Source organism: Peromyscus maniculatus, chromosome 2 (assembly GCF_049852395.1).
Source record: "Peromyscus maniculatus bairdii isolate BWxNUB_F1_BW_parent chromosome 2, HU_Pman_BW_mat_3.1, whole genome shotgun sequence".
In the NCBI taxonomy this organism is placed as follows: Eukaryota; Metazoa; Chordata; class Mammalia; order Rodentia; family Cricetidae; genus Peromyscus; species Peromyscus maniculatus.
In genome coordinates this window covers 107,665,428-107,689,923 of record NC_134853.1, presented here as the reverse complement: position 1 = coordinate 107,689,923, position 24,496 = coordinate 107,665,428, and the positions used below count along the sequence as shown (strand labels likewise).

The following is a 24,496-nucleotide window of genomic DNA, read 5'->3' as shown; positions in this document are numbered from 1 at the left end:
GCCTTAGCCTCTCAAGCAGGGGAATTACAGGTACGTATCATACTTGACTTTGGTTATTTATAAACAAATCTTATTCATACATGGTTTCTAAGGTATATGAATCAGTGAAGGTCACTAAAAATTAAAACATACTACTAAGCCATTCATGGATACAATCTCAAATCTTTTTTTTTTTTAAAGATTTATTTATTATGTATACAGCATGTATGACTGCAGGCTAGAAGGCGGCACCAGATATCGTTATAGATGGTTGTGAGCCACCATGTGGTTGCTGGGAATTGAACTCAGGACCTCTGGAAGAACAGTCAGTGCTCTTAACCTCTGAGCCATCTCTCCAGCCCCACGATCTCAAATCTTTTATGATTTGTGTAAACAAACGGCTCCAAAAGTCTAGTTAGAAAAACTGTGACATCATTTGTAAGGTGGAGGCAGGAGAATAAGGAGTTCAAGTCATTCTTAGTAATGTGGCAAGTTCAAAGCCAATATGGGTCACAAGAGACTCTGGCTCAAAAGAAACCTTGAACAATAACAAAAAAGCCTTACAGATATTAAAGTGTTCAGAAAAACAGTAAAGCAAGAAGACACAGTGTACCACCATATATAAATCCACAGCTTTTTAATAAAGCTAATTGTATCCTCATTTAGCTAAAAAAAACTGTTGCAGAATATTTCTTTACACTGTGTGCAGATGTGTCACTGTGATTGGTTTAATAAAAAGCTAAACAGTCAATAGCTAGGCAGGAGGCATAGGTAGGACTTCTTGACAGAGAGAGCTCTGGGAAGAAGAAAGGCGGAACTGTCAGCTAGATGCAGAGGGAAGAGACATTTAGGAGGAGAGGTAAAAGCCACGAGTCACATGGCAACATGTGTATGAATAGAAATGGGTTAATTTAAGTTATAAGAGCTAGTGGGACAAGCCTAAGCTATAGGCTGATCTTTCATAATTAATAAGTCTCCGTATTTTTTATGAGCGGGCAGCCCAAAGAAAAATCCACCTACAACAAACAAACAAACAAAAAGCCAGCAAGACTTAGAAAGGTGAGGATACATTCTTAATACTTAACAGAGAGAAAAGTAAATCAAGCATAGTAGCAAGGAGACACCATAGAGGAAAGACACACACACACACACACGCACGCACGCACGCACGCACATCTGTCGGTATCAGATTACTTTGAGCTAAAAACCCAATTATTATGAAGTTAAACCAATGTGGTTTTTCTTAAAGATAGCATATAAAACAAAATTTTACCTTCTCAATGCAGTCATCAAAAAATGCCAATCCAGTATCTTTATCACTTACAAAACTGCATTCTTCAATGAAACGAATAAAAATCTGCGTTTTGGATAAAAGGGTATAGAATTTTGCATAGGCTCGATCCCGACTTTTCAAAAAACCTGAAAAAAGAATTATAACAAATTTTAAAGAGGAATTAATGTCATATCAAACATTACTCTATACATCTATATTATATTACCTTTATACAAACCCACATTTATGGAAATTTCTAATAATCAGGTAAAGCTCTTCCTGCCTAATTCAACTATGAAAATCCCAGATACTAATCTTCTCACTAAATTATCTAAGGAACCTCAGCCCTACATCCTCAGACAGAAACTCTCTCAGCTGGGTGTGGTGGGGCACACCTTGAGTCCCAGCACTCCTGAAGAAGAGGCAGGTGGATCTCTGAGTTCTGAGTTCAGCCTAGCATGGTCTACAAAACAAGTTCCTGAACAGCCAGATCTACATAGAGAAACTTTATCTCAAAACCAAACCAAACAAATAAACATTCTTCTCTGAGACTCTATAATTCTATATATTTAAAGGGCCATATTTTGGTGCTTATGTGACAAAATTACTAAACTTAAATCCTTAATATTCAAGTCTCCAGATCCATACTGTTTATTTCAGTAACCATGCATGGTAACATACCACCTTAAATGCAACTATTGGAACTGTACTGTAAATTATAAAAGACATACTGCATCTCAAAGACAATATGAAAATAAAGAATGTAAAGCTATTTCATTAATAATTTAAAATTTTTGATTGTATGTTAAAATGATACTGCTTGGGACATGTAGTTATAATTAATTTTTCTTAGTTGTCACATGTTTATTGTGGCTACTAAAAATGTAAAACCATATTGTAGCTCCATGGTATTTCTACTAGGCAGAGTAGCTCTTGATACAATCAAAATTGCCAAAAAAATAGATGGAAATGTTGAATAACAACACAATGATACAGCAGCTCATACATGCAAATCTAGGCAATGCTAAAGGTAACGACAGTTATAGAAGAAATGGCAGCCTGTTTGCACTGTGCTTTAAATGAAATGATGGGAAGGAGATGGATGCAGCAAACACAATTCCTGAAGTTAAATGACACCTATGTGAAGGTACTGTTGTAGTGATCTAGCAGTCACCGTATTAGGGGTAAACATTAGGGTGAATCGTTGCTTTCTAGAAGTACTCTGACCTTGAAGAATCATTGTGGAAAACAGTGATTGTTTTCTGTCATTTGTAGTACTGTTTTTCTGAGGGGAGTGTTATAGCCTTTGCATAATTTTGGTCTTAAGATGCTTCTGGCACACCTGAGGCTCTTGGATTATTGCATACTGCAAACGATGTGTAATAAGGACTAAGTAGCAAGGGCCTGTGATGCTTTCCTTTAGAGAAACATATAGATTAAATTAGGGACTGTGGAATGAGGAAATACTTTACCTGAAAAACAACTTTGTGTAACAATCAATAAATACGCCTCTGTACAGCTGTTTGAGGTTCAGTTCATCAGAGCCTGGACCTTCTTGCTGCCACACAGACCTAAAAATTTCATCTGCGAGTGACCCCTTTCTTTGACCCACTCAAGCAACACAGAACACCACAACACATAGAGATTTTGTTTGCATAAAAAGTTTAGCCAAGGCCACTATCCAATTCCTACTCATTCTTCACTTTGTTATGTTTTCAGGAAAGATCTCTTACCAAGTCAGTCCTCTCGTGTAATCAATACTGTAATTCGTGTTTGTAGTACTCTGTTGTCTAAAGTCTGCATTCCCAACAAATGCTGTACTATTTATATAAAACCTCAGATCAATGTCATTCTCAGAGAAAGACAGGAGAGACCACATTAGTTAATGACCCATTACTGTCCATAGAAGTTAATATTCTTAGATTGTCACTGAAGGCAACTAGTAACCTGAATATAATCTTAAATTTGATCTCCCATTTAATCTTTTAACGTTTATTTTTTTGTGGGGGGAGGGACACAGACATAGTGTTATGAGCTGGACTGCTTCCCCCTCAAAAAACCAAAGAAACAAAGAAAAACCCCCATATGTTAATATTCTAACTCCTATTACTTTAAATATGACAATACTTGGAAACAAAGTCTTTAAAATCAATTACAGACTTAAAATGGAGTCATTGGATGGGTCCTGCTCTGATACAATTGGTGTCCTATGAAAGGAACTTTAGACCCTAAGTGGTAATAAACAGCCATCTACAGGCCAAGGAGAAAGGCCTCAGAAGAAACCTTGATCTCAGCCTCGCCTCCAAATTGTCACAAGTAAACTGGCCTCTGACACTTGCCTACTGCTGCGCCAGGAAGCAACTCTGCAGGCCTGTGGAGTCCTGAGGTCTCCTCCATTTCTTCACCACTATGGCACTAGCTACCCCATTAACACCTAGGGAACCTTTACTAGCTGCTTTCCACAGATTCTCATGCCATCTGCACAGCTATACACAACACTCTCATTTTGTTAGGAGACATGAAGGCCTAAGCACATTTTTACAAATGGCCAAGAAGAAATTCTAACTCACATGTGACTTTATGGATGCCTACAAAATATTTTCAGTTATTTTCTATTTGATAATGACGTCTTCCAAATTATTCATTTGAAAGAATGCTGCCAGCTTGGCATGGTGGAACATGCCTTTAATCCTAGCACTCAGGAGGCAGAGGCAGGCAGATCTCTTTGAGTTCAAGGCCAGCCTGGGCTACAGAGTGAGTTCCAGGACAGCCAGAGCTACACAGAGAAACCCTGTTTCGAAAAAAATGCAATCACTAAACAATGTATGTCCTCCAGGAACAAAGTTACAGTTTACAAGATGAATAAAAACTGGTGGCTTCAGTCTGTAAATTAATTGTTGGGGAGTCTTTAAAGGTACAAACTGCAAAGCTGAGGGAGGAAAGGCAGGCGAGCAGTAGGTGTGTCTTCCTGAGATAACTGACTATTTGGGATTGTGAATGCACAATCAGACTCTTCAAATCAGACACCTGATTCAATTTCAGATTTTTAAGGAAAAATAATGGGGTATAAATTTTTAAAATTCTCTACTAATAGAGGTAGGTTACAGAATATGGAAATTCCTTACATTTGAATATGAATTTCTATGGATGTAGTAAATATGCCGGAAATACCTTTGACTTCAATGACAACTGTGACCTCACTGACACTCACCCTGTCGATCAAACAATGAATCCACAGCTGTGGCTTTATTTGAAGGAGCTTCTGTGATTGGTCTGAGATACGACCTATACCCTTTTAAAACAGACGCCATAAATCGCAAAAATGTCTCTTGGATTTCCATCTCAAGTTGTGTCATCTTTTTTTGCCAAGAGAAATCTGCTTCAATTGGAGTCATCTCAATGGCTGAACTTTCCTGAGTTTTTCGGTGAACTGACAACAGAAGTAAAAACAAACCAAGGCATTAACATAGAACACCTATTTATACAAGGACTGAATGAGAAGAGAATAGTCAAAATAAGGCCCACAACTTCCTCTCCCTCCCTCCCTCCCTCCCTCCCTCCCTCCCTCCCTTCCTTCCTTCCTTCCTTCCTTTTTTATGTTTTGTTTTGTTTTGGAGAGTCTTGCTATATTCTAGCTATGTAACCCAGGCTGGCTTCACACTCAACATCTTGCTGTCTCATCCTTCCTAAGTGCTGGGGTAACGCAACTGCATAGTTGGAACCAGCCCAGATAAACATGAGATCCAGTCTCAAAAAATCCTAAACAACCCAACAACCAGGATAGGGATGTGACTCAGACAGTAGAGTGCTTACCCAGCCCAGGGTCGACTCCCCAGAACTACACAAACTGGGCCAGTACCTTCCATCTATCTGGAACCCTAACATTTGGGAGGTAGAGACAAAAGGATCTGAAGTTTGAAGTCACTTTTAGTTCTCAAGACAGAGAGTACCAAGGAGGTCAGGGTACAGAGAAAATGCTTAAAAAAAAAAAAAAATCATTAACTACACATTGTTTATGTCTGTTATATAATAACTCACTAAGCAGAACACAGTGTTTAAATTAACAATTATCTTATTTTAATTATCTTATTCTCTCATTTAAAATACTTTAGTAGGGGAGAGGCAGAAACAAAAGGATCACAAGTCCCCGGCTAATATAGCAAAGACACTGTCTCAACAGTAAAAAGGGGTTAGAGAGATGGGTCAGTGGTTAAGAATGCATACTGTTCTTGCATGGGACCAACCATGCACACTAAGCAACTTATAGCTCCTAGGGATCTGACACCCTGTTCTGAGTTCTACAAGTACCACACGTGCATGCACATGTCACACACACACACACACACACACTATTAGAAATAAAATACTGAAAAGAAAGAGACAGACAGAGATAATTCCCACTTGCATTAGTGGTCAGTGCCCTACTCCCTCCTCACATTCACCTGAGCAGAGCTGGGGATATAGCCTCCTCAAGGTCCCAAGCAGACTTTTGCATGGCTTTTTGGGAAGCTGCTTCCAGTTTATGTTCTTCTTCTCATCAGATCTATTAAATCAGAATTAAGAAAATACGTTATTTCTAATGCATTTGTACTAAACAAAATGCTTATGTCAAAGTTAAAGATAAAGGGCATTTTTTTTATGCACTGAAGACTGACACATGGAGTGAGATGCTCTTAGGATGCTGCTCTTTTCAACAGACCTTAGTCAATGTGGCTGCCTCCATCTACGCCTCCAACAGCCTTCCTTCCGCACTGGAGTAAGTAGTACAGCACTGACTTGAAGTCTGACTTCCAAAGTTACAATAAATACTATAATATTTTAAAGGTTAAAATATTATAACTAACTGACTTAAGATGTTAGCCTATTTGCAGACCTCTAAAATACTATATGCCCAAACCAAGAACTGGAATCTAACAAAGAAGTAAAATACACTTAGTTCATTGCATTCCTCACAAAGGTGTAAGAAGAAATCAAACACATTATTTAACATAGTCTATCACCATAAAATTAAAAAAAAAGGGGCGCAGATATAAGCTAAATAAAAGTTAAAATTTACAAAATTTTGTAATTCAGAAACATAAAATACAGTAGAGATAATGGCTTTGGAAAATGCTCTTCTACTACTCAGCATGTATGTACGAGGCTTTCCAGTTTTCAGTGAATGGAAACCTACAGAAACACCAAAGCCTCATCTGACCTAAGGCTTAGTTAAAAGAGTCTTGGATTTTAAAGGCCTCTCTTTTGGTCACAACCAAGTAGGAGGTTAGAACGAAGGAAAATAAAACTAAGACTCATTAGTGTTTGTTTAGCTTAGATTTTAAATAGGAAGAAGGTATTCCCCCTTCAATTACTATAGTCCAACCAAATATTACCAGCACGGTCCAAGAAAGTCCAAGTAGAAATTAACTTCTAATACTAATGTCCCTGGGTGGTAATACCACCAGCACAGAAGCAAATATAGTATCCTCCCTGGAAAGATAACTGACTAAGGGCTGTAACAATTCCCATGTTCCATGTACTGTTAAAAGACGGGCATACTGTAGCTGGGTACGATGGCAAATACCTATGACTTAGGAAGCAAAGGATGGAGAACAAGTTTAAGGACAGCCTGGTCTATAGCAAGTTCTAGGCCAGCCAGGGACACACAGTGAGATCTTTCTTTTTTTGTTGGTTTTGTTTTTGTTTTTTGAGACAGGGTTTCTCTGTGTAACAGTCCTGGCTATCTTAGAACTCATTTTGTAGACCAGGCTGGCCTTGAACTCACAGAGATCTGCCTGCCTCTGCTTCCTGAGTACTGAGATTAAAGGTATGTGCCACCACTGACCTGTATAAGATCTTTCTTGTAAATAAGTAAGTAAATAAATAAGATATCAAATCAACTATGAAACCATCATGTGTTTAAAAATTGATGGCATGTCACATTTAACTCTAATCAAGAATTTTCACTTGATGTAATCATGTAGTATCTATAATGCTACTTTTTAAATCCCCAAAATCAACACTGCCATCCCTGTTTGTATTATAACTACCAGTTTGTAAACTGACTCTAACATTGACTATCTATCTGACTTAAAAAACAAACAAACACTTTGAAAGTCTGTTACTCAAATTTCTTCTGGATAAAATGACAATGATATTGTACCTGATGTATAGGAAACTGCCGTATGTTCACATTTCATGTTCTGTCTAACCAAGGGACCAACTATAAAACTTGTATTTTTATAGTCATAAGAGAAATGATGTTGGGCTGAGTATATGGTACATCCCATAATCCTAGCACTTGAGAAAAGCATGAAGATCAGTTCAAAATCACCCTTGGCTACCACAGCTAGCTCAAATTCAGGGCCAGCCTGGGATATGTGGTACTTTCACAAACAAAATTTTACAGCTACCTATGAGGCTGAGTGGTAGAGATCAGGCCTAACTCACCCCAGATCCTGGGTTCAATTCCCAGGAGGAGGGAAGAAGTGTAGGAAATGAGGGAAGTTGAATTCATGAAGTGATTTACTTCTTCCAAGTTTTCTATAAATCTAGATAAACATAATAATGAGCCACTATAGTCATACAGTTTCAAAATACATTGGTGTATCCATTTCAGTATATTTTAACTTTAAATTTTTGTGGGGTTATTTGAAGCAATGTCTCACTCCGTACCTAAGGCTGATCTGAATGAATCTCCCTATGTAGCCCAGGATGGTCTCCAACTCATGGTGATCTTCCTCTTTAATCTCCCAAGTACTGGGTTTACAAGCATAAGCTACCATTCCTGGCTTTAGTATTACTTTCTAAGCAAACGTTTTCTTCCCTTCATACAACTATTCTTTCAGTTCACATACAGGTATTGTCCCAGACAATTGCACTGCAGTGACCACATGGGCCTGGAGAGAGGGTCTCAGGTAGCACAGGTTGGCTCCAAACTCACCATAGAGTAGAGGGTCCATGAATTTCTGATCCTGCTTCCTCTGCTACTTGAGTGCAGAGAGTACAGGCATGTGCCACTATAGCATATACTCAGTAAAGGAGAGGGAAAACAAGGCTTCAAAAGGATGCTAAGCAAACCCTCTACCAACCAAGCTACATCCCCAGCCTCCAATTTTTCTTATCTACACCATTTCCTGCCAATTCAACTTATTTCTAGATGTTTCTAAATAGCTCTAATTATATATGATGGAAACTACACATGGGAGATAATAAAGATGGATCACTTACACATATATCATGTTCGTATCCAAGTCAATGCAAACAACATCTTGTGGTGGGTCATGCAGATCAAAGTACCTCGAGTCCACTCCAACTATAAATGGTAAAGGTGCGCTAAGCACTCCAGCCAGTGAAAGAGGACAAAGGGGGATATATGGGCACTGCCACTGAAATGGAAAGATCATCTAGGGGAAAAGGTTTTAAAAATTAACCAAATTCAAATCTGCAATGACAATTACACAATTAACTAGTACTGAGAGGGACCAGTGAAAAGCAATGAAATCTGTTTTAACTTTAAATTTCATTCCAAAATTGATACTACTGGATTAAAATTCTCAAGAATTATAATGATCACAGCATACTTAAAATCCTAACAGCTCTTTGCAAGTTAATTCTTCTGATGACTACACAAATCCCACATGCATATTTTATGGAGAATCGAAGCAGAGCTGATACTGCCTCCTAAATCATAAAAAAAAACTTATGTTTTTATAAACTTAGGCATTTTGCCCACTAATGAACTCTGACCAAAATTAAACTAAGTGCATGAGGGAGGGTGGGCCTTGGGAGGGACAAGTCAATGGGGGGCTGGGGTTAAGCTCAGCGGTGGAGTGTCTGCTTAGCATACTTAACATCTTTGCGTTCTATCTCAAGTACCACACTAAAATTTGAAATATAAGCAAATAATTAAAATTAAGGAATCTTTTGAGAATCACTAACAAAACATTTTCTACACTTCAAATAAACATTTAAAAGAATCCAACTGCAATGAAGCTTGACCTCTTCAAAATATAGTTGATATAAAATATGCTCTGAGAATCTTAAATAAAAAGTCATGCACAATGAGTTCTTTTAATGGCAGATCTCTGTGGCCGGCTAGCCATTTAGCACAGCCAGTGAGCGAGTTGGTCTCAAAAAAAAAAAAAAAAAAAATTGGAATGTGGACTGTACCAGAAATGAATGACATCAGAGGTTTGTCTCTGGTCTCCATACACACACCCTCATGCACATAAACATATGAACACGCACAAACATATACACACAAAAAAATTAATAGGAGTTTTAATTTACAAATTGCTATCTTAATTGGGGTGTGTGTGTGTATGTGTGTGTTGGGAGTTTTTGTTTGTTTTTGCTTCTGTTTTTAAGAACAGTTTTGATAGGTTGAAAAAACAGACTGAGGGAGTGGAGAGATGGCTCAATGCTTTAGAGCACTTGCTGCTCTTGTAGAGGACCTAGGTTCAGTTCCTAGCACCCATATTGAGAGGTCCACAACCGTGGGGGCCCACAGAGGCTATCTAGTGAGACCTTACTAGGGTCAGAAAATCTGGGCTTGCTTTACCCAGCAGGGCTGCGTAATGGGATGATGTGAACAGGCATGGTTACCAGGTGTTTAGAAGGGTCTACTCTTGGCTTAAGGTGTGCTTTGATCTTGCGAGGGGAAGGTCTTTTGCCTCTCCCCTTGGCACTGTTTAAAAACCCCTTTTGAATAAACAAAGAGAGGACTGGGTATTGACCTAGGCCCTCCTGAAGCTATCCTGTGTCTCTTTCTCCTCATCATCTAGGTCTATCTTTCTGATATTTCCTCATTCCTCTCTCCTCCCCGCAAGAACCTTTCAAAAGGTGGGAGCAGGTCAGAGCTGGATTCCCACGGTCCCCTCCACACAATCTCCGGTAACTCCAGCTCCAGGGGATCTGAAGCTCTCCTCTGGCCTTCATGGGTACTAGCCCATATATACACAGACACAAACACATAAAACAAATCTTAAAAAAAAAAAAGACTAAATATTATTTTTTGGTTCACATAGTTACCTTCCTAACCAATCGTACTGTAGTAACTACAAAGGCTCATTCAAAAAATATTTTATGAGACAGAACACTGTATAGTACAGCTGGCTTCAACCTCACTATGTTGTGGAGAATGACCATGACTTTCTAGTCTTCCTGCCTCTGCCACCTGAATGCTAACAACACTGCGATTAATGACCTTTTCTCTAAGGTAAGAATCATTCTGCGCCTGGTTCAATTTTCACCTTCACCTATTTTCACTCATCCCAAAGAAATACTATACCACCATTCCGCCAGGCATTACAGATTATTATTCAAGACTGGGGCTTCTGTACTCAAGAACTATATACTTAACAGATACACAAGCATTTATTAGATGCTAAGTACTTTTAGACAATGAGACCACAGTATCAATAAAACAGACCCATGTCCTCCTACTTTCAGTCTAGAATATTAGTCTACTTTTTTTCTATAAAATGCAAAGTATTTTAGGCCTCACAGCCTTTGTAACAACTACTTAACTCTGCTATTGTACAAGAAAATAGTAAAAGGTAATAAGTCAATAAGTAGCCTATGTTTCAATAAAACTTTATTACTCGTACAACTCCTGGTAGACATGAACTGGCAGGCCAGACTTGTCCTGTCTGTTGCTACCTACTCTAATAGGAAAAGGTAGAAAAGAAACAGAAGGCATAATAAAGTATATACTCTATTAGAAAGTAAATAATACTATGGAAAAAGAAAAAGACCCTCAGGAACATGGTTAGAGTTCAGAGCAGGTTATACTCGTACAGACAACATGAGCTTCATTATGAAAACTACAACTACCTGAAATACGAACATAAGTGTTCCAGGAATAAAGCAAGAAAGCAGGTGACTGGGCATGGCAGCTCTCACCTCTAATCCCAACACAGGAGGCTAAGACAGGAGAACTGCTAAAGTTAAGACCACCAACCTGGTAAGTTCCAGGTCAACTTCAGCTGAGTGTGAGCCTGTCTTTTAAAAGAGGCAAAACCAGGGGTGGGAGGAATGGCTTGGCATTTAAGAGTAAGTACGTTCTTGCAGACAACTGAGTCTGGTTCCAGGCACTCATTATCTAATGGCGCAGAACCATCTGTAACTCCAGCTCCAGGGGATCCAATGCCCTCTTCTGGCCTCCCCAAGCACCAACACTCATGTGTCCAGATACACACATACCACACACACACCACACACACATACATACACACACACACAAATAAAATTAAAAATAGTAAAATAAACAAGGGCTAGAGAGATGGCTCAGCAGTTAAAGAGCACTTGGTGTCTTGGTGTACAATCATGAGATCTGGAGTTCAGATCCCAGAACCCATATAACAAGCCTGGTATTTCATGAATGCACACACACACACACACACACACACACACACACACACACACACACAGCAACAAAAAATTCAACACAATCTGATTTCTAAATGCAGTAAGGAAGCATGACAGTATTTTAAGTAGAACTTGACTTTACTTGTGATGTACCCAAGAGCTAAGCATTTTATATTACCCTATTCACAATAAAGCTGTAAGTATAACTAAAGAAAATAGCTAAAAGTTAAAATGAGAAATCAACCATGTAATTAATTTGCATAATTCAAAATAAAATCAACTAGAGTTTCTTTGGTGTTTTGTTTTGTTCTGCTTTATTATTAATTTATTTATTTGAAGCAGAATCTCTTTTTTGTTTGTTTGTTTGGTTTTTTTTTTTTGTTGTTGTTGTTGTTGTTTTTTGAGATAGGGTTTCTCTGTGTAGCTTTGCACCTTCCCTGGAACTCGCTTTGGAGACCAGGCTGGCCTCGAACTCACAGAGATCCACCTGCCTCTGCCTTCCGAGTGCTGGTATTAAAGGCGTGCGCCACCACTGCCCAGCAGGATCTTGATATATATGTATTTCTGTCTCAGCCTCCCAAGTACTGTGATACTGTGCAGCAACTTTCTTTGAATTGAAACAATCTCCCTCGAGAAAGCGGAGAGTCAAGAGATTCCAGACCTGGGAGACGACTCAGCCTCACCAGGCCCCTCTCCTAGGTCAGGGGACAGTAAACAATGCACCAGCTCACTCATCTGACCCATTGTGCTGCCGGCAAGTCCTGCAGAGATGGCCAGGGTTCCAGCACCCAGGAGTTGTCCTTTAGGCTACAGTACACATTTCCATGGTGCAGCTACCTGTGAGTTGTCCCAGTCAACTGACTGGTTTCCAAGGTGGACTTTGGTAGGTTTGCTCCTTTAGTCTCTTCTTGGTTCCCTATGACAATGACCAGACCTTTATGTGTGCCTCCCCAGGAAACTGGTGGGACTACAGGTAGACACCACCAGCCTCTACTTACAAGCTTTACTGTTACGTAATAAGTAAGTATTTACTCTCTGGAAAATACTAAAATATTAAAAATTAGAAACTGACATTTTTTTTCTCAAACAAAAGTCACTTTTGTTTTCTTCATACATCCAAATTACATTTATATTAAACTGACTGGGCTGGAATTTACAAGTTGCTTTCTTTAAAGAAGAGTACAAATCCTCTAGTAGTAAGTCTATACTTACAGCAACAACAGCTTCAGCTACCCCAGTCAGGACAGCCGGCCTAAGAGAATGCAGCAGAATTTTACTCTCAAGTAAAACCAGCAGCAGCAATGTTGCGCAATTCTCGGGACCCAAATTCATCAGTAAGGTACTAAAGTTGGCTCCACTAAAAACAGAAAAAGAAAGGGTTGTAAACTACTTTGCTAAAATATACCAAGATTTACTTCCTAAACAGGTTAATGATCTAATGTTAATTTCAATTTGTAACTTAGCAATGAGAAATAGAATGTAGCTAATTAATGAGGTAGTATATGGTGTGATTCAAAAGAATACTTATTAAGAAACATTTTCTGAAGCCCAAACATTTGAGCTGAGTTCAAAGGAGCAGAGGCAAGGGTGTGATGGGGCTGGGGGGACAGCATGTGTAAAGGCTCAGGAGAAAGCTAAGGGAGCATGTGAAAATAACAAGAGGGTAGGCGAAAGAGAAATGACTGACTCAGTTATTCTTGTACTCCTAAGAGGACGCACTGGCTGCAGGGTAGATTAAAAACTGAAGGAGTGAGAGTAAGGAATAATTAAGAGGCATTAAGGAATAATTAAGATTATTATAATTAATAATCAAACAGTCCAGAGAGTAGCCTGGATTAGTGAGGCAGATGAAGAGCAGCAAAGGGGTATGTAGGAGACTAACACCAGCTCACCAGGAACATTTACTTACAAACTGCATATGGGAAGGAAGGACAAGAGGTAAGCACTTCCTGTGTCAGATCTTACAATTCTAGGTTTTGTGGAACACGTGTACATGCCCCTGTGCACATGCGGTATGTGGGCATGCATGTGGTGGTCAGAAGACAGCCTCAGGTGTTGGGCCTCGGAACCTTCCATCCTTCGTTTGCAGAAAGGTCTATCCTTGGCCTACACTTCACCATTTGGGCAACCTGGCTGGGCAGTGAGCTTCCAGGATCCACCTGTCTTTGCTTCCTGTCTGGCCTCTGCTGGGGTTACAGGCACATACCACCTACCCATGCTTTCCACATGGGTTCTGTGGACCACAGTTCCGATCCTCATACTTATACAGCAAGTGCTTCACCTGCTAAGTCATTTCCCCAACCTCGAAATTCTCTCAAGTGCTACACCACCCACCCAGTATCAAGGACAGCAATACTAAGGGAAGCCTACCCTTACCTAGCTTGTCAGCCTGCCTCTAAAGTACTCTACCTTTTTCTTCTTTTCTTTATTGGAGATTGACTTAGGGCTTGTGTAAGCTAAGCAAGTGCTCTACCACCAAACTACTACAGGTACTCATAGCCTTTTATTTTAAGACAGGCTTCACTAAGTTGCCCAGGTTAGCCTTAAACTTGCAATCCTCCTGCCTCAATCTTCTAAGATGCTAGGATTACAAGCTTATGCCACCATGCCTGGCTCAGTAAAGTATTTTAAAGTATTCTGACTTAAGCAAATAAATATAGTATTTAAAATACTATCAAATAGGATGAGGGTGTGGCTTTTAAGGCCCAACATACATAAGGTCCTGGGTTCTATCCATGACAAGCCAACAAACAACAAGCAAACAAAGCAAGCAAATGAGCAAACCATCATTACCTTAGTGGTAAAGGTGTGGAAACGGGTTGTGATAATATTAACGCATCGTGGACTGACAGCTTAAACAAACAAAAAGATAAATTAGCCAAATCAGTTTTATGGTCTCAATATTTAGATAAGGGTAAAATATAAAACTGTTTAATATGCAGAAAGATATATAATTTTAAGCACACTGAGATGTAAACTGCAGCAGTAATTACTCAGATATTTGTACTAGCTCTTAAATTGCTGACTGAATTTTGACCTAGTTAACAGGTTAAATGCAGGTAAGTAAAAATTTGGAACAAATTTTTATAGGAACCTCAAATTTATTTACTCAACAGACTAGTTAAGCATTTGTAGTTGTTTAGTACAAATTAATACTTGCTGAACCAAAATACATTCAAGACTAACAGTGTCTGGCTTAATCCTGCTATAGAGTGTAGATAATATCTTAGAAGAAATATGAAATGGATCGCTTCATTAGACTAGTGCTACTCAGTGTCAGTTTGTAAACTGTTATGATTCAGGAAGAGACAGTAAATAAAATAGAAAGCTAAATATTTAGCAACTTTCACAGCAACCTGATCTCATTCCCATAGGCAAGCAGTCAGTCTGTGAAATCTTGTTTTTACTGACCCTACACAGTGTCACAAGCTGTGCACCTGCCAAGGCCTGAGAAAAAAGCAGGTTGTTCAGCACAGTCTGAAAGCACTGTTTAAACTCTTTTAATTGTCCCCTCAAATAAATTTTAAATACTCAGCATTTAAATATTAAAATACTAAATATTATCAGTTACTCTGATACTAAGAACATGGGTTTACATTACTAAATTTAGTTATGCAACGGCCATGCACAGACCAATAAAAACATGTAACTTAAGATGCCATGAATCATAAGTCATACTTACTTCAGTTCTATTCACCTGGGGTCTAAAATCCAATTAGGAAAAGAAATGTTCAATAAAGCTACTAAATACTGAGACAGTCAGAACTTCATAAACACGTAACACTTCATCTCAAACTCAAAGAACTTGGCATGAAATGACATGAAAAGACTTTTTTCATTACCTGTACAAGGATTCTTGGTCTTTGTGGTGAAGGAAAAGGGATGTTTTGCATAAAGTGTGAGATGTGCCTAGAAAAGATGGTGAAATGCATACCACGTTATTCTTCTTAAACATACCATAGATTTTAGCAAACCTTTCATTCCTCTATATATGATCCCAATGGAAAAATTATTTAAAACTGAGCTAAAGAAATAAACATTTGCCAAGCATGGTGGTGCATTCTTGTAATTCTGGTATTTAAAAGGCTGAAGCAGGAGGATTACTACAAGTTGAAAACTACCTTGGGCTGCATAATGAGTTCTAGGCCAGCTTGCACTACAGAGTAAGATCATGTCTAATAAAACGAACAAAAACCACTATTTTCATCAGGAAAACAGTAACATAAAAATAGACCTCCTCTAAAAATAAATAAATAAATAGACTCTCTTAAAGTAATGAAGCCAATTTGGGGACTGTAGAGATTGCTCAGAGATTGCTCAGGAGCTAAGACTGGCTACACTCTTGAGAGAGCTCAAGTTCAGTTCATAGCCATCTGGTGGCTCACAACCACCTATATCTCTAGTTCTAAGAGGTCCAAAGCACATCTTCTGGCCTCCACAGGCAACCACATGCATGAGGTGTACACATGTATTCACATGCACACACTCAAATCAAAATAAATCTTCTTTTTAAAAGCTATTTGTGCCAGGCAATGGTAGTGCATGCCTTTAATCCAAGCACTCTGGGAGGCAGAGGCCAGTCTGATCTACAGAACAAGTTCCAGGATGGCCTGGGTTACACAGCAAAACCCTGTCCCAAAAAAACAACAAATAAGCAAGCAAGCAAGCAAGCAAGCAAACACTATTGTTATAGTCCTGGTTATCAGCAACAACATAAGGAAATATAAATAAGGAATTTAAACCTAGATTTATTACTAGAACTTTAGACAAACCACTCAAATGCGGTTTCTCTACATAGAAACAATGTTTCTCAAGTTTCTCCAGAGTTTTATGCTCTTAGGAGAGACATAGAATTTACCTTAACAGAAGAACAAGAATCACATTGGTCTCTTGAATCTGTTGCAAAAATCATAGACTCTCAATTGTCCACAAACTTGCTAACTTGTCACCAGTTAAATTTTACCTCAATTTAATTAATCTGACAACCGAAAGTTAAATGTAAGAACAAGAATCACATTGATCTCTTGAGTCTGTTGCAAAAATCAGACTCTCAACTGTCCATAAACTTGCTAACTTGTCACCAGTTAAATTTTACCTCAATTTAATTAATCTGACAACTGAAAGTTAAATGTAAAACTATAAACTACTAACTTGCATTCTGGGAATAAAGTGTAAACTCTATTTTTTAGACCAAATTTTGATATTGTGATAACTTTACACAGTTCTTGACCCTTCTACCTTTCTTGCTTTGTTACTAAAGTCTATTATTATATACAGTAATAAACAAAAGCAATGTCCCATTAGAAATCAAAACTGTTTATAAGTGACAGGGTTGGAGCTAGAAAAATGGCTTGGTGGGTAAAGGTGTCTGCTACCAATTCTAACAACCTGAGTGTGATCACCCAGAGCACACATGGTGGAAGGAAAGAACTGACGCTCACAAGTTATCCTGACCTCATGTGCCTTGGTGGTATGTGTCCATGTGTTTGTGCACAGACATAAATGCACACAAACAGCAAGTTTTTATTCATTCCTTTATTTTGATGTATCTTCTGTTTATGTGTATGTCTGTATATGACATGTGGAGGTCAGAAGGTGGTACTAGATGTCCTGAATCTAGTTATGGATGGTTGTGAGCTGTCATGAAGGTGCTGGAAATGGAACCCAAGTCTTCTGCAAGAACAAGTGCTTTTACCTGCTGAGCCATCCCTCAAGCCCCAATAAACAGATTTAAAATGACAGGATGAAGGCTGTGAACACCTATAAAGTCCCTGAATTCAGAAACCAAGAGGCTCAGGAATTTCCAGTCAGTCTGGGCTACAAAAGGGAACCCTGGCTGCAAACAAAAAACCCACAAAGACTGTGTCATGGCTCTACATCTATTTTTCTTAACTATAAAACATTTCCATGACAAAAAGAATTATGGAACATTCTGCCTTGTGCTAGAACGAAAATCACAGTTAACATCAGTTAATTTACCTTTCTAATTTCCACATTAGTTTAGAGATGAATATTTATTATACCTAAATCATGTACTGGCCACTTACACAAAGCACGTGTGTAAGTTCATTGTCTTGGTTTCTGAAGAATAAACAGGAAGAAGAGCACATACATCTATACAAGTTATTGCCTCACCCAAATTCTCAAAACAATCCTAAGGCCATATTTTACCAAGACTCCCAAGTTCACAACCAATGACTTAGGTGACGAAGGAACATGTAAAAAGAGGGTGATTATGATTCTCCTTCTCTTTCAACTCTGCTGCTAAGTTAGATAAACAATGAATGAGCATTACATATCTTATTCCACAGACATGACACCTCATCATTATACATACTTTTCAATGGGAAGAGGATGTGGTCCAGACACAGAAACTTTGTAGATAAACATAAGAAATTTCTTAAAAGCATCAAAGAAAGGCCAGTGTGAAAGCAAACAAATGCACTTGTTTGAATTGATGGGTTTGGAGACCACTTTTCTCTCCACGGGGGTCAACAGGCCCAGCTGCATAAGTTGTTTCTCTGTTAGAAGTTCTCGAGGGTAAGGTTCATAAAACTGGATAGCAGCTCCATACACCTACAGTCAAAGAGTTGTAAGATTGAAGATTGTTTTTGAAAATTCCTCTTCTTCTATACATTTTCACTTTTTGTATTTCATGCTGGAGATTAAACTCCAAACCTTAAGCATCCTAGGCAAGCACTCTACCAGTAGATCTACACGCCCAATGCTCTTTTTCTCTTTAAACAAGTATTTTCTGGGGCTACATACCAAACAGATAAATGAAATATCTCATCCCAAACTCAACCAGATTTTGATGCAAATCCATCTAGGATGCCCACACATGCTGTGATTATATATTTAAGCATATGCATATATATATATACAAAAAAGCAAAAAAGGGAGGGAGGAAGGGAAAGAAAAGAAGAAAGGGCAACCTCCTGCAGCTGGGGTGGCTTAGCAGGCAAAGCATTTAACCTTGCAAGCCTGACAATCTGAGTCCAAATCGTAGATTCCATAGTAGGAGAAAACTGACTCCTGAAAGTTGTTCTCTGACCTCTATAAACATGTGCAACATAAGTGTTCCTACACTCACACATGCTTTATTTTTTTAAAAAGGGAAGCTTTTTTGAGTTGTTCTCACTTCTATCCACTCAGTGTATTTTTTTACCTACGCTATAGAGTACTCTAATGACCTCACTCAACTTGTACTTGCTTGTATGACATGTTTTTAGAGCATGGAATATACAGAAACACAAAGTTGATCACATTTGTCATTTTCTGTGTGTCCATTCATGTGAAGGTGCATGTGCACACATATCAACCCTCACCTTCCACTGGACAGGGTCTCTGCTGTTTGCTACTCTATGTGCCCAGCTAACGGGTCTGTGAGCTTCAGAGACCCACTGTCTCTGCCTCCCATCTTACCACTGAACACTAGAGTTACTGACAGGTGCTACCTTATCTGACTTTTACATGGGTTCTAGAGACTCCAACTCAGGTCCTCATACCTGCACGGCAAGCATTTCATGCACTGAGCCATCTCTGTGCCCACATGATTTTTTCCCCTCTTCCTATGTAACCCTAGTTGCTCTGAAACTTCTTACATAGACCAGGCTGGCCTTGAACTCACAGAGGTTCACCTGTTTCTGCCACCTGAGTCTTGGGATTAAAGGTGTGTGTCACCCACCACTGGACATTGTAACCATTGTTAAGTATACAACTCAGTGGTATTAATTGTCACAATCGTGTAACCATCACCGCTACCCACTTTCAAAACCTTTGTTTAATCACTAAAGAGAAGCTCTGTACACCTTAAATAATAATTTCCCATTTCTCCCACGCCTAATCCAAATAATTGGTAGTTTCTATTCTACTTTCTGTCTCAATGAAATTGCCTGTTCTAATGATACCTACCGTCTGTAGAATCAGTGTTTATTCTTTTTGTGTCTTTCTATCTTACTTAGCATGTTTCCAAAGTTCATCCATGTTACAGGATATATTTTGAGTCTCATCTCTTTAAAAACTGAGTAATATTCTATAGTATATACATACCAAATTCCACTTTCCTTTCACTCTTCAGTGGACACCTGGGCTATCTGATAATACTGTAAAAACACTGGCATCCAAGTTCTTTCTGAGATCCTATGTTCAATTCTCTGGGTACAGACCTCAGAATGAACTACTTCATCAATTCTGTTTTCCTTTTGAAGGAGCTGCTAATCAGTTGTCCACAGAAGCAGGATTCAAGGATTCTACCTTCTCTATATTCTCAACAATACTGATTTTTGCTGTTACAACAGACAACTTAATAAATGTGAAATGCTACCTTACCATAACTTTGCATCTCCAAACTACATGAAGCTGAGCATCTCTTACACTTACTGGTCATTTATGTGTCTTTAGAGTAATGTCTATCTATTTAAGTCTGTGTGGTGGTTTGAATAAGAATGGGCCTATAGGCTCATAGATTTGAATGCTTAGTCATTGGGGAGTGGCACTACTGGAGGATTAGAAAGCATGACCTTGTTGGAGAAGTGTATCAGTGGGAGTGGGCTTTGAAGTTTCAAAAGCCCAAGCTAGGCCCAAGTGGATCAGGATGTAGAACTCTCAGCTACTTCTCCAGCACCAAGTCTGCCTGTGAGCCACCATGCTCCCCAACATGATGATAATGAACTAAACCTCTAAACTGTAGGCCAGCCCCAGTTAAATGCTTTCTCTTATGAGAGTTGCTGTGGTCACGGTGTCTCTTCACAGCAATAGAACACTAAGTCTGTGACTAATTTTGGTCATCAACCTGACACACCTGAGAAGAGGTGAGGACCCTCAACTGAAGAGGTGAGGACCCTCAACTGAAGAAGTATTACCACACTGGCCTGTGGCCATGTCAGTGAGGCATTTTCTTGGTTGCAAATTGATGTCTCAGGGCCCTGCCCACTGTGGGCAGTGCCATCCCTATGAAAGTGAGCCTGGGCTGTTTTAAAAGGTAGCTGAAAATGAGCTAGACAGACAGTAAACCATTTTCTCCATGGTCTCTCCTGGTTCAGTTCCTGCTCTGACTTCTCTCAGTGATGGACTATGACTTGGAAGTGTAAAATGAAATAAACACTTTCCTCCACAAGTTGCTTTTGGTCATGGTGTTTATCACAGCAACAGAAAACAAACTAAGAGCTAGCTAGGTTGTGGTGGTGCACTCTTTTAATCCCAGCACTTGGGAGGCAGAGGCAGGTGGATGAAAGCCAGCCTGGTCTACAGAGAGAGTTCTAGGACAGCCAGGGCTGTTAGACAAAGAAACCCTGTTCAAAAACAAAAACAACAACAACAACAACAACACAAAACAACAGGAAAAAAACATCAAACTAAGCCAAAGTCCTTTGGCCCATTTTTAAATTGGGATGGTCAACAAACTTTGCTGTTACTGCCTTTATATACTCTAGATATAAGCACTTATGAACTAGAAGTATAAATAGATATAAACAGAACACTGCCTATCATGCAAAGGTCCAAGTTCAATCCCCATCATGAAAATAAAACCCTTTTAGCCAGGCGGTGGTGGCGCACGCCTTTAATCCCAGCACTTGGGAGGCAGAGCCAGGCGGATCTTTGTGAGTTTGAGGCCAGCCTGGTCTACAGAGCGAGATCCAGGAAAGGCACCAAAACTAAACAGAGAAACCCTGTCTCAAAAAAACAAAAAACAAAACAAAACAAAAAGCCAAAAACAAAACAAAAAATAAAATAAAATAAAATAAAAAAAGAAAGAAAGAAAGAAAGAAAGAAGGAAGGAAAGAAAGGAAAAAAGAAAAAGAAAAACCTTTTAAGATATGCAATTTGCAGATATTTTCTCCCTTCTTGCCGTTTGTTTCATTCACTCTTTTAAATTGTTGGGGTTGTTTGTTTGTTTTGAGATGGTCTCATGGAGACCTGGCTGGCTTCAAACTTGAGGTGCTAGTTTTCCAAATGCTGGGACCACAAGAGATCAGAGGACTCCTCTGTGCAGTCAGCTCTCTCCGTCCACCTGTATATGGGCCTCAGGGATCAGTCAGGTCGCCAGGCTTGTGGGGCAAGTGTCTTTACCTGCTGAGCTGTCTGGCCAGTCCTCTAAGGCTGAGGTAGGCTCTGAGTTTAGTATGTGGTTGGTTGCTTGTCTGGTGGTGAGAATACAACTCAATGCTCTGCACAGAAAGCTCTAGATCACTGAGATCTAATCCCTACCTCCAAACTCTTTTCTCTTCTTTGCTTTTTTGAGACAAGGTTTATCTGTGTAATAGTCTTGGCTGTCCTCGAACTCAGAGATCCACCTGCCTCTACCTCCCGAGTGCTGGGATCAAAGGCGTGCGCCTCCACCACCAGACTCACATATAAACTCTCTTTATTCTCCTTTTCCCTCCAGTTATTTGAAGTGATGGGTCCCTGTGTGGCCTGAATTATCTGCTACTCTCCCAGCCATCCAGTGAAGCACCTGTAGCAGGTTAAAAGCCTTGTTCTGTTAGGTAACTATTTTTCACCTTAATCCATTACAACAATTCTAATCAAGATTACCAATAATAACCCAGCTGAAATACTTTCAGTGCTTAATTCCTTTTTTCTCTCTATAACAAAAATTCAGCTGACAGTCCTATCTTCAAAATCTTTATTCCTTTGGCATGTCTGACAGTAAACACTTCTCTTTATTCTACTAACTTCTTTCTTTCCCATACGATCTAGATCCAACTCTGCCCATCATTTAAATATTGCCATTTTTCAAGTTTCTCATCCTTCTATTGGGAAAATTTCATTTTCTAATTGTTTGAACTGTAACCATCTCACTGGCAGAACACTAATCTTTATTTCTGTCTGACCTCTTCCCAGAACTCAATTCCTATTTCCAGATGACTTGGCAACATCTCTATCTAGATAGACATCACAAGTTATTATTTTCAAAAGTGAATAGAGCCTGGGAGGAAGGCTCAGTGAGTTAAGCCATTGTCATACAGCATGAGGAACTGAGCTCAGAGCTCCAACATCCAAGTAAGTGCTGGGCACGAAAAATGTGGTCTTCTTTACTAGTCTGCCCTTTTGGAATTCATTTACTGAACCTTTTATGTGTTATAATTTTATCTGTTATTTGCTTTTTGTTTCTTTGTTTAAAACAAGGTCTCACTGGGTAGCCCTGGATGGAGTAGAATCAGACTGGCCTCAAACTCAGAGATCTACCTGCCTTCCAAGGACTGGAATTAAAAGTGTGCAGCACCATACTCAGCTATCTGCTATATTTTAAAAGTTCATGTTTTACCCTTTTCTGTGCTATATTTTAGAAAATCTACCTTTCTCTTCATTAATTCTCCCTTTGGGTATTGACTTGGTGCTGTTGAAACCATTCGCTGAAGGCTGGACATGACGGAACATGCCTATAATTCAACAAAGAGGTGAAGCAAGAAGATCCATATATGAGGTCAGCCTGGGCTACACATAAAGACCCTGTCTCAAAAAAAGAAAAAAAAAATCAGCCACTGAATTTTAATTATATATTTTTAATTTTAATTTTAAAGACCATATTTCTAATTTGTAGTCAATTTTGTTTGTTTTGAGACAGATCTCTCTCTATGCAGCTCTGGCTATCCTGGAATTCGCTAGGTAGACCAGGATGGCCTCAAACTCATAGATCTCTCTCGACCTGCTTCTCTGCTTCTTAAGCGCTGGATTAAGAGGCATGTGCCACCATGCCCAGCTAAATTACACATTTAATTCACAATGGCTTGAATACTTTCCTTCAAACATTTCAGTGTCTTGAAGTTCTCATCCAGTTGTTTTATGTAATCCTGATTCTTCCCAAGGTACCTATGTCTTTATATCATTACCATAATCTCATTCTAAGATCTGTGTTTGGGGGTATCTCTTTTAAAACACCTTATTTTGATATATAAGATTCAGGTATATCAACATATTATATAATCACAGGTTTCATGTTGACTTTTAAAAAAATTTTATAAATTATTTATTACTTAAAAAAACTTGGAGATAAAAAAAAAAAAAAAAAAAAAAAAAAAAAAAACAAAACATCAAACACTAAAATTAACCAGATCCAAAGTCTGCCAATTCTAACTGTAAAGAAGTTCACTGAGTTGTCCAGACTTTGGGTCTGGTTACTTTTGACTTCTTACAATGGGTATTATAATATAAATTCGAATGTCTTTTATCCAAATAATCCTAACATTCAAATAAAACATAAATTAACCACTTTACAACATTAAAATATGGACAAAACAGGCTTGATCAACACGGCACACAATATACCTTTTCAGCTGAAGAGCCTGTCAAGACAAATGTTGAGAAAACGGGAAGTGGATATTTGGTTTGAGGATCCCAGCATTCAATAGTGGCTCCCATAGGAAGGCAGAAGAGAGGCACGGATTCCGAGAGTGGGAAAGACTCATAATCTTCTTCCGGATATCGAAAAATCAAACCTTTCAGAGAAAGGACAAGATTTCTTTTAAAAAAAAATCACTTTTACATAAATTATTCATGATACATATTTAATAAGACATTGTAATTCCAAATTTCTTAGAAATATTTGTGTGGAATTTCAAAATTAATTTTTTTGCTATAACAGACATTAAAATAAGCCAATTTATCCTTTATATGTTATCCCTGAACTTCTTTTAATTACATGAAAATGTATTAAGAATACTAATAAACACTGAAGTCAGCCAATCTTAATCACCAATCAACACATTTTTTTAACCTAAGTATGTCAACACCTTGTGAAGAAAGGTAAGAAAGTTCAAAGGAAATTTTGCTAATTACTTCAGTTAGTCTTTGGGAAAAAATTTAGAGAAGGGATAAATGTTATTTAAAAAATGCAAGGCAGAGGAGTGGTGTCAGCCCCGTGGCAGTGCTGGAAGCGGCAGGGCCGAAGGC

At 38.7% G+C, this 24,496-nt stretch overlaps 1 protein-coding gene across 5 annotated transcripts in view; it reads right to left on the bottom strand.

Annotated features, from left to right (window-relative positions):
- The window catches only part of Dennd4c (DENN domain containing 4C), a 99,570-nt gene that overhangs the window by 47,518 nt on the left and 27,556 nt on the right, over positions 1–24,496 (bottom strand). For all 5 annotated transcript variants that reach the window (XM_006975974.4, XM_006975975.4, XM_076564481.1 and 2 more), the window contains 9 exons: positions 23,873–24,042; positions 17,940–18,178; positions 15,445–15,511; positions 14,396–14,454; positions 12,815–12,959; positions 8,462–8,637; positions 5,695–5,795; positions 4,464–4,682; positions 1,253–1,398 (listed from right to left, as the gene is read on the bottom strand). In XM_006975974.4, the coding sequence (XP_006976036.1) occupies positions 1,253–1,398; positions 4,464–4,682; positions 5,695–5,795; positions 8,462–8,637; positions 12,815–12,959; positions 14,396–14,454; positions 15,445–15,511; positions 17,940–18,178; positions 23,873–24,042 (1,322 nt within the window). The remainder of the gene's footprint in view (positions 1–1,252; positions 1,399–4,463; positions 4,683–5,694; positions 5,796–8,461; positions 8,638–12,814; positions 12,960–14,395; positions 14,455–15,444; positions 15,512–17,939; positions 18,179–23,872; positions 24,043–24,496) is intronic.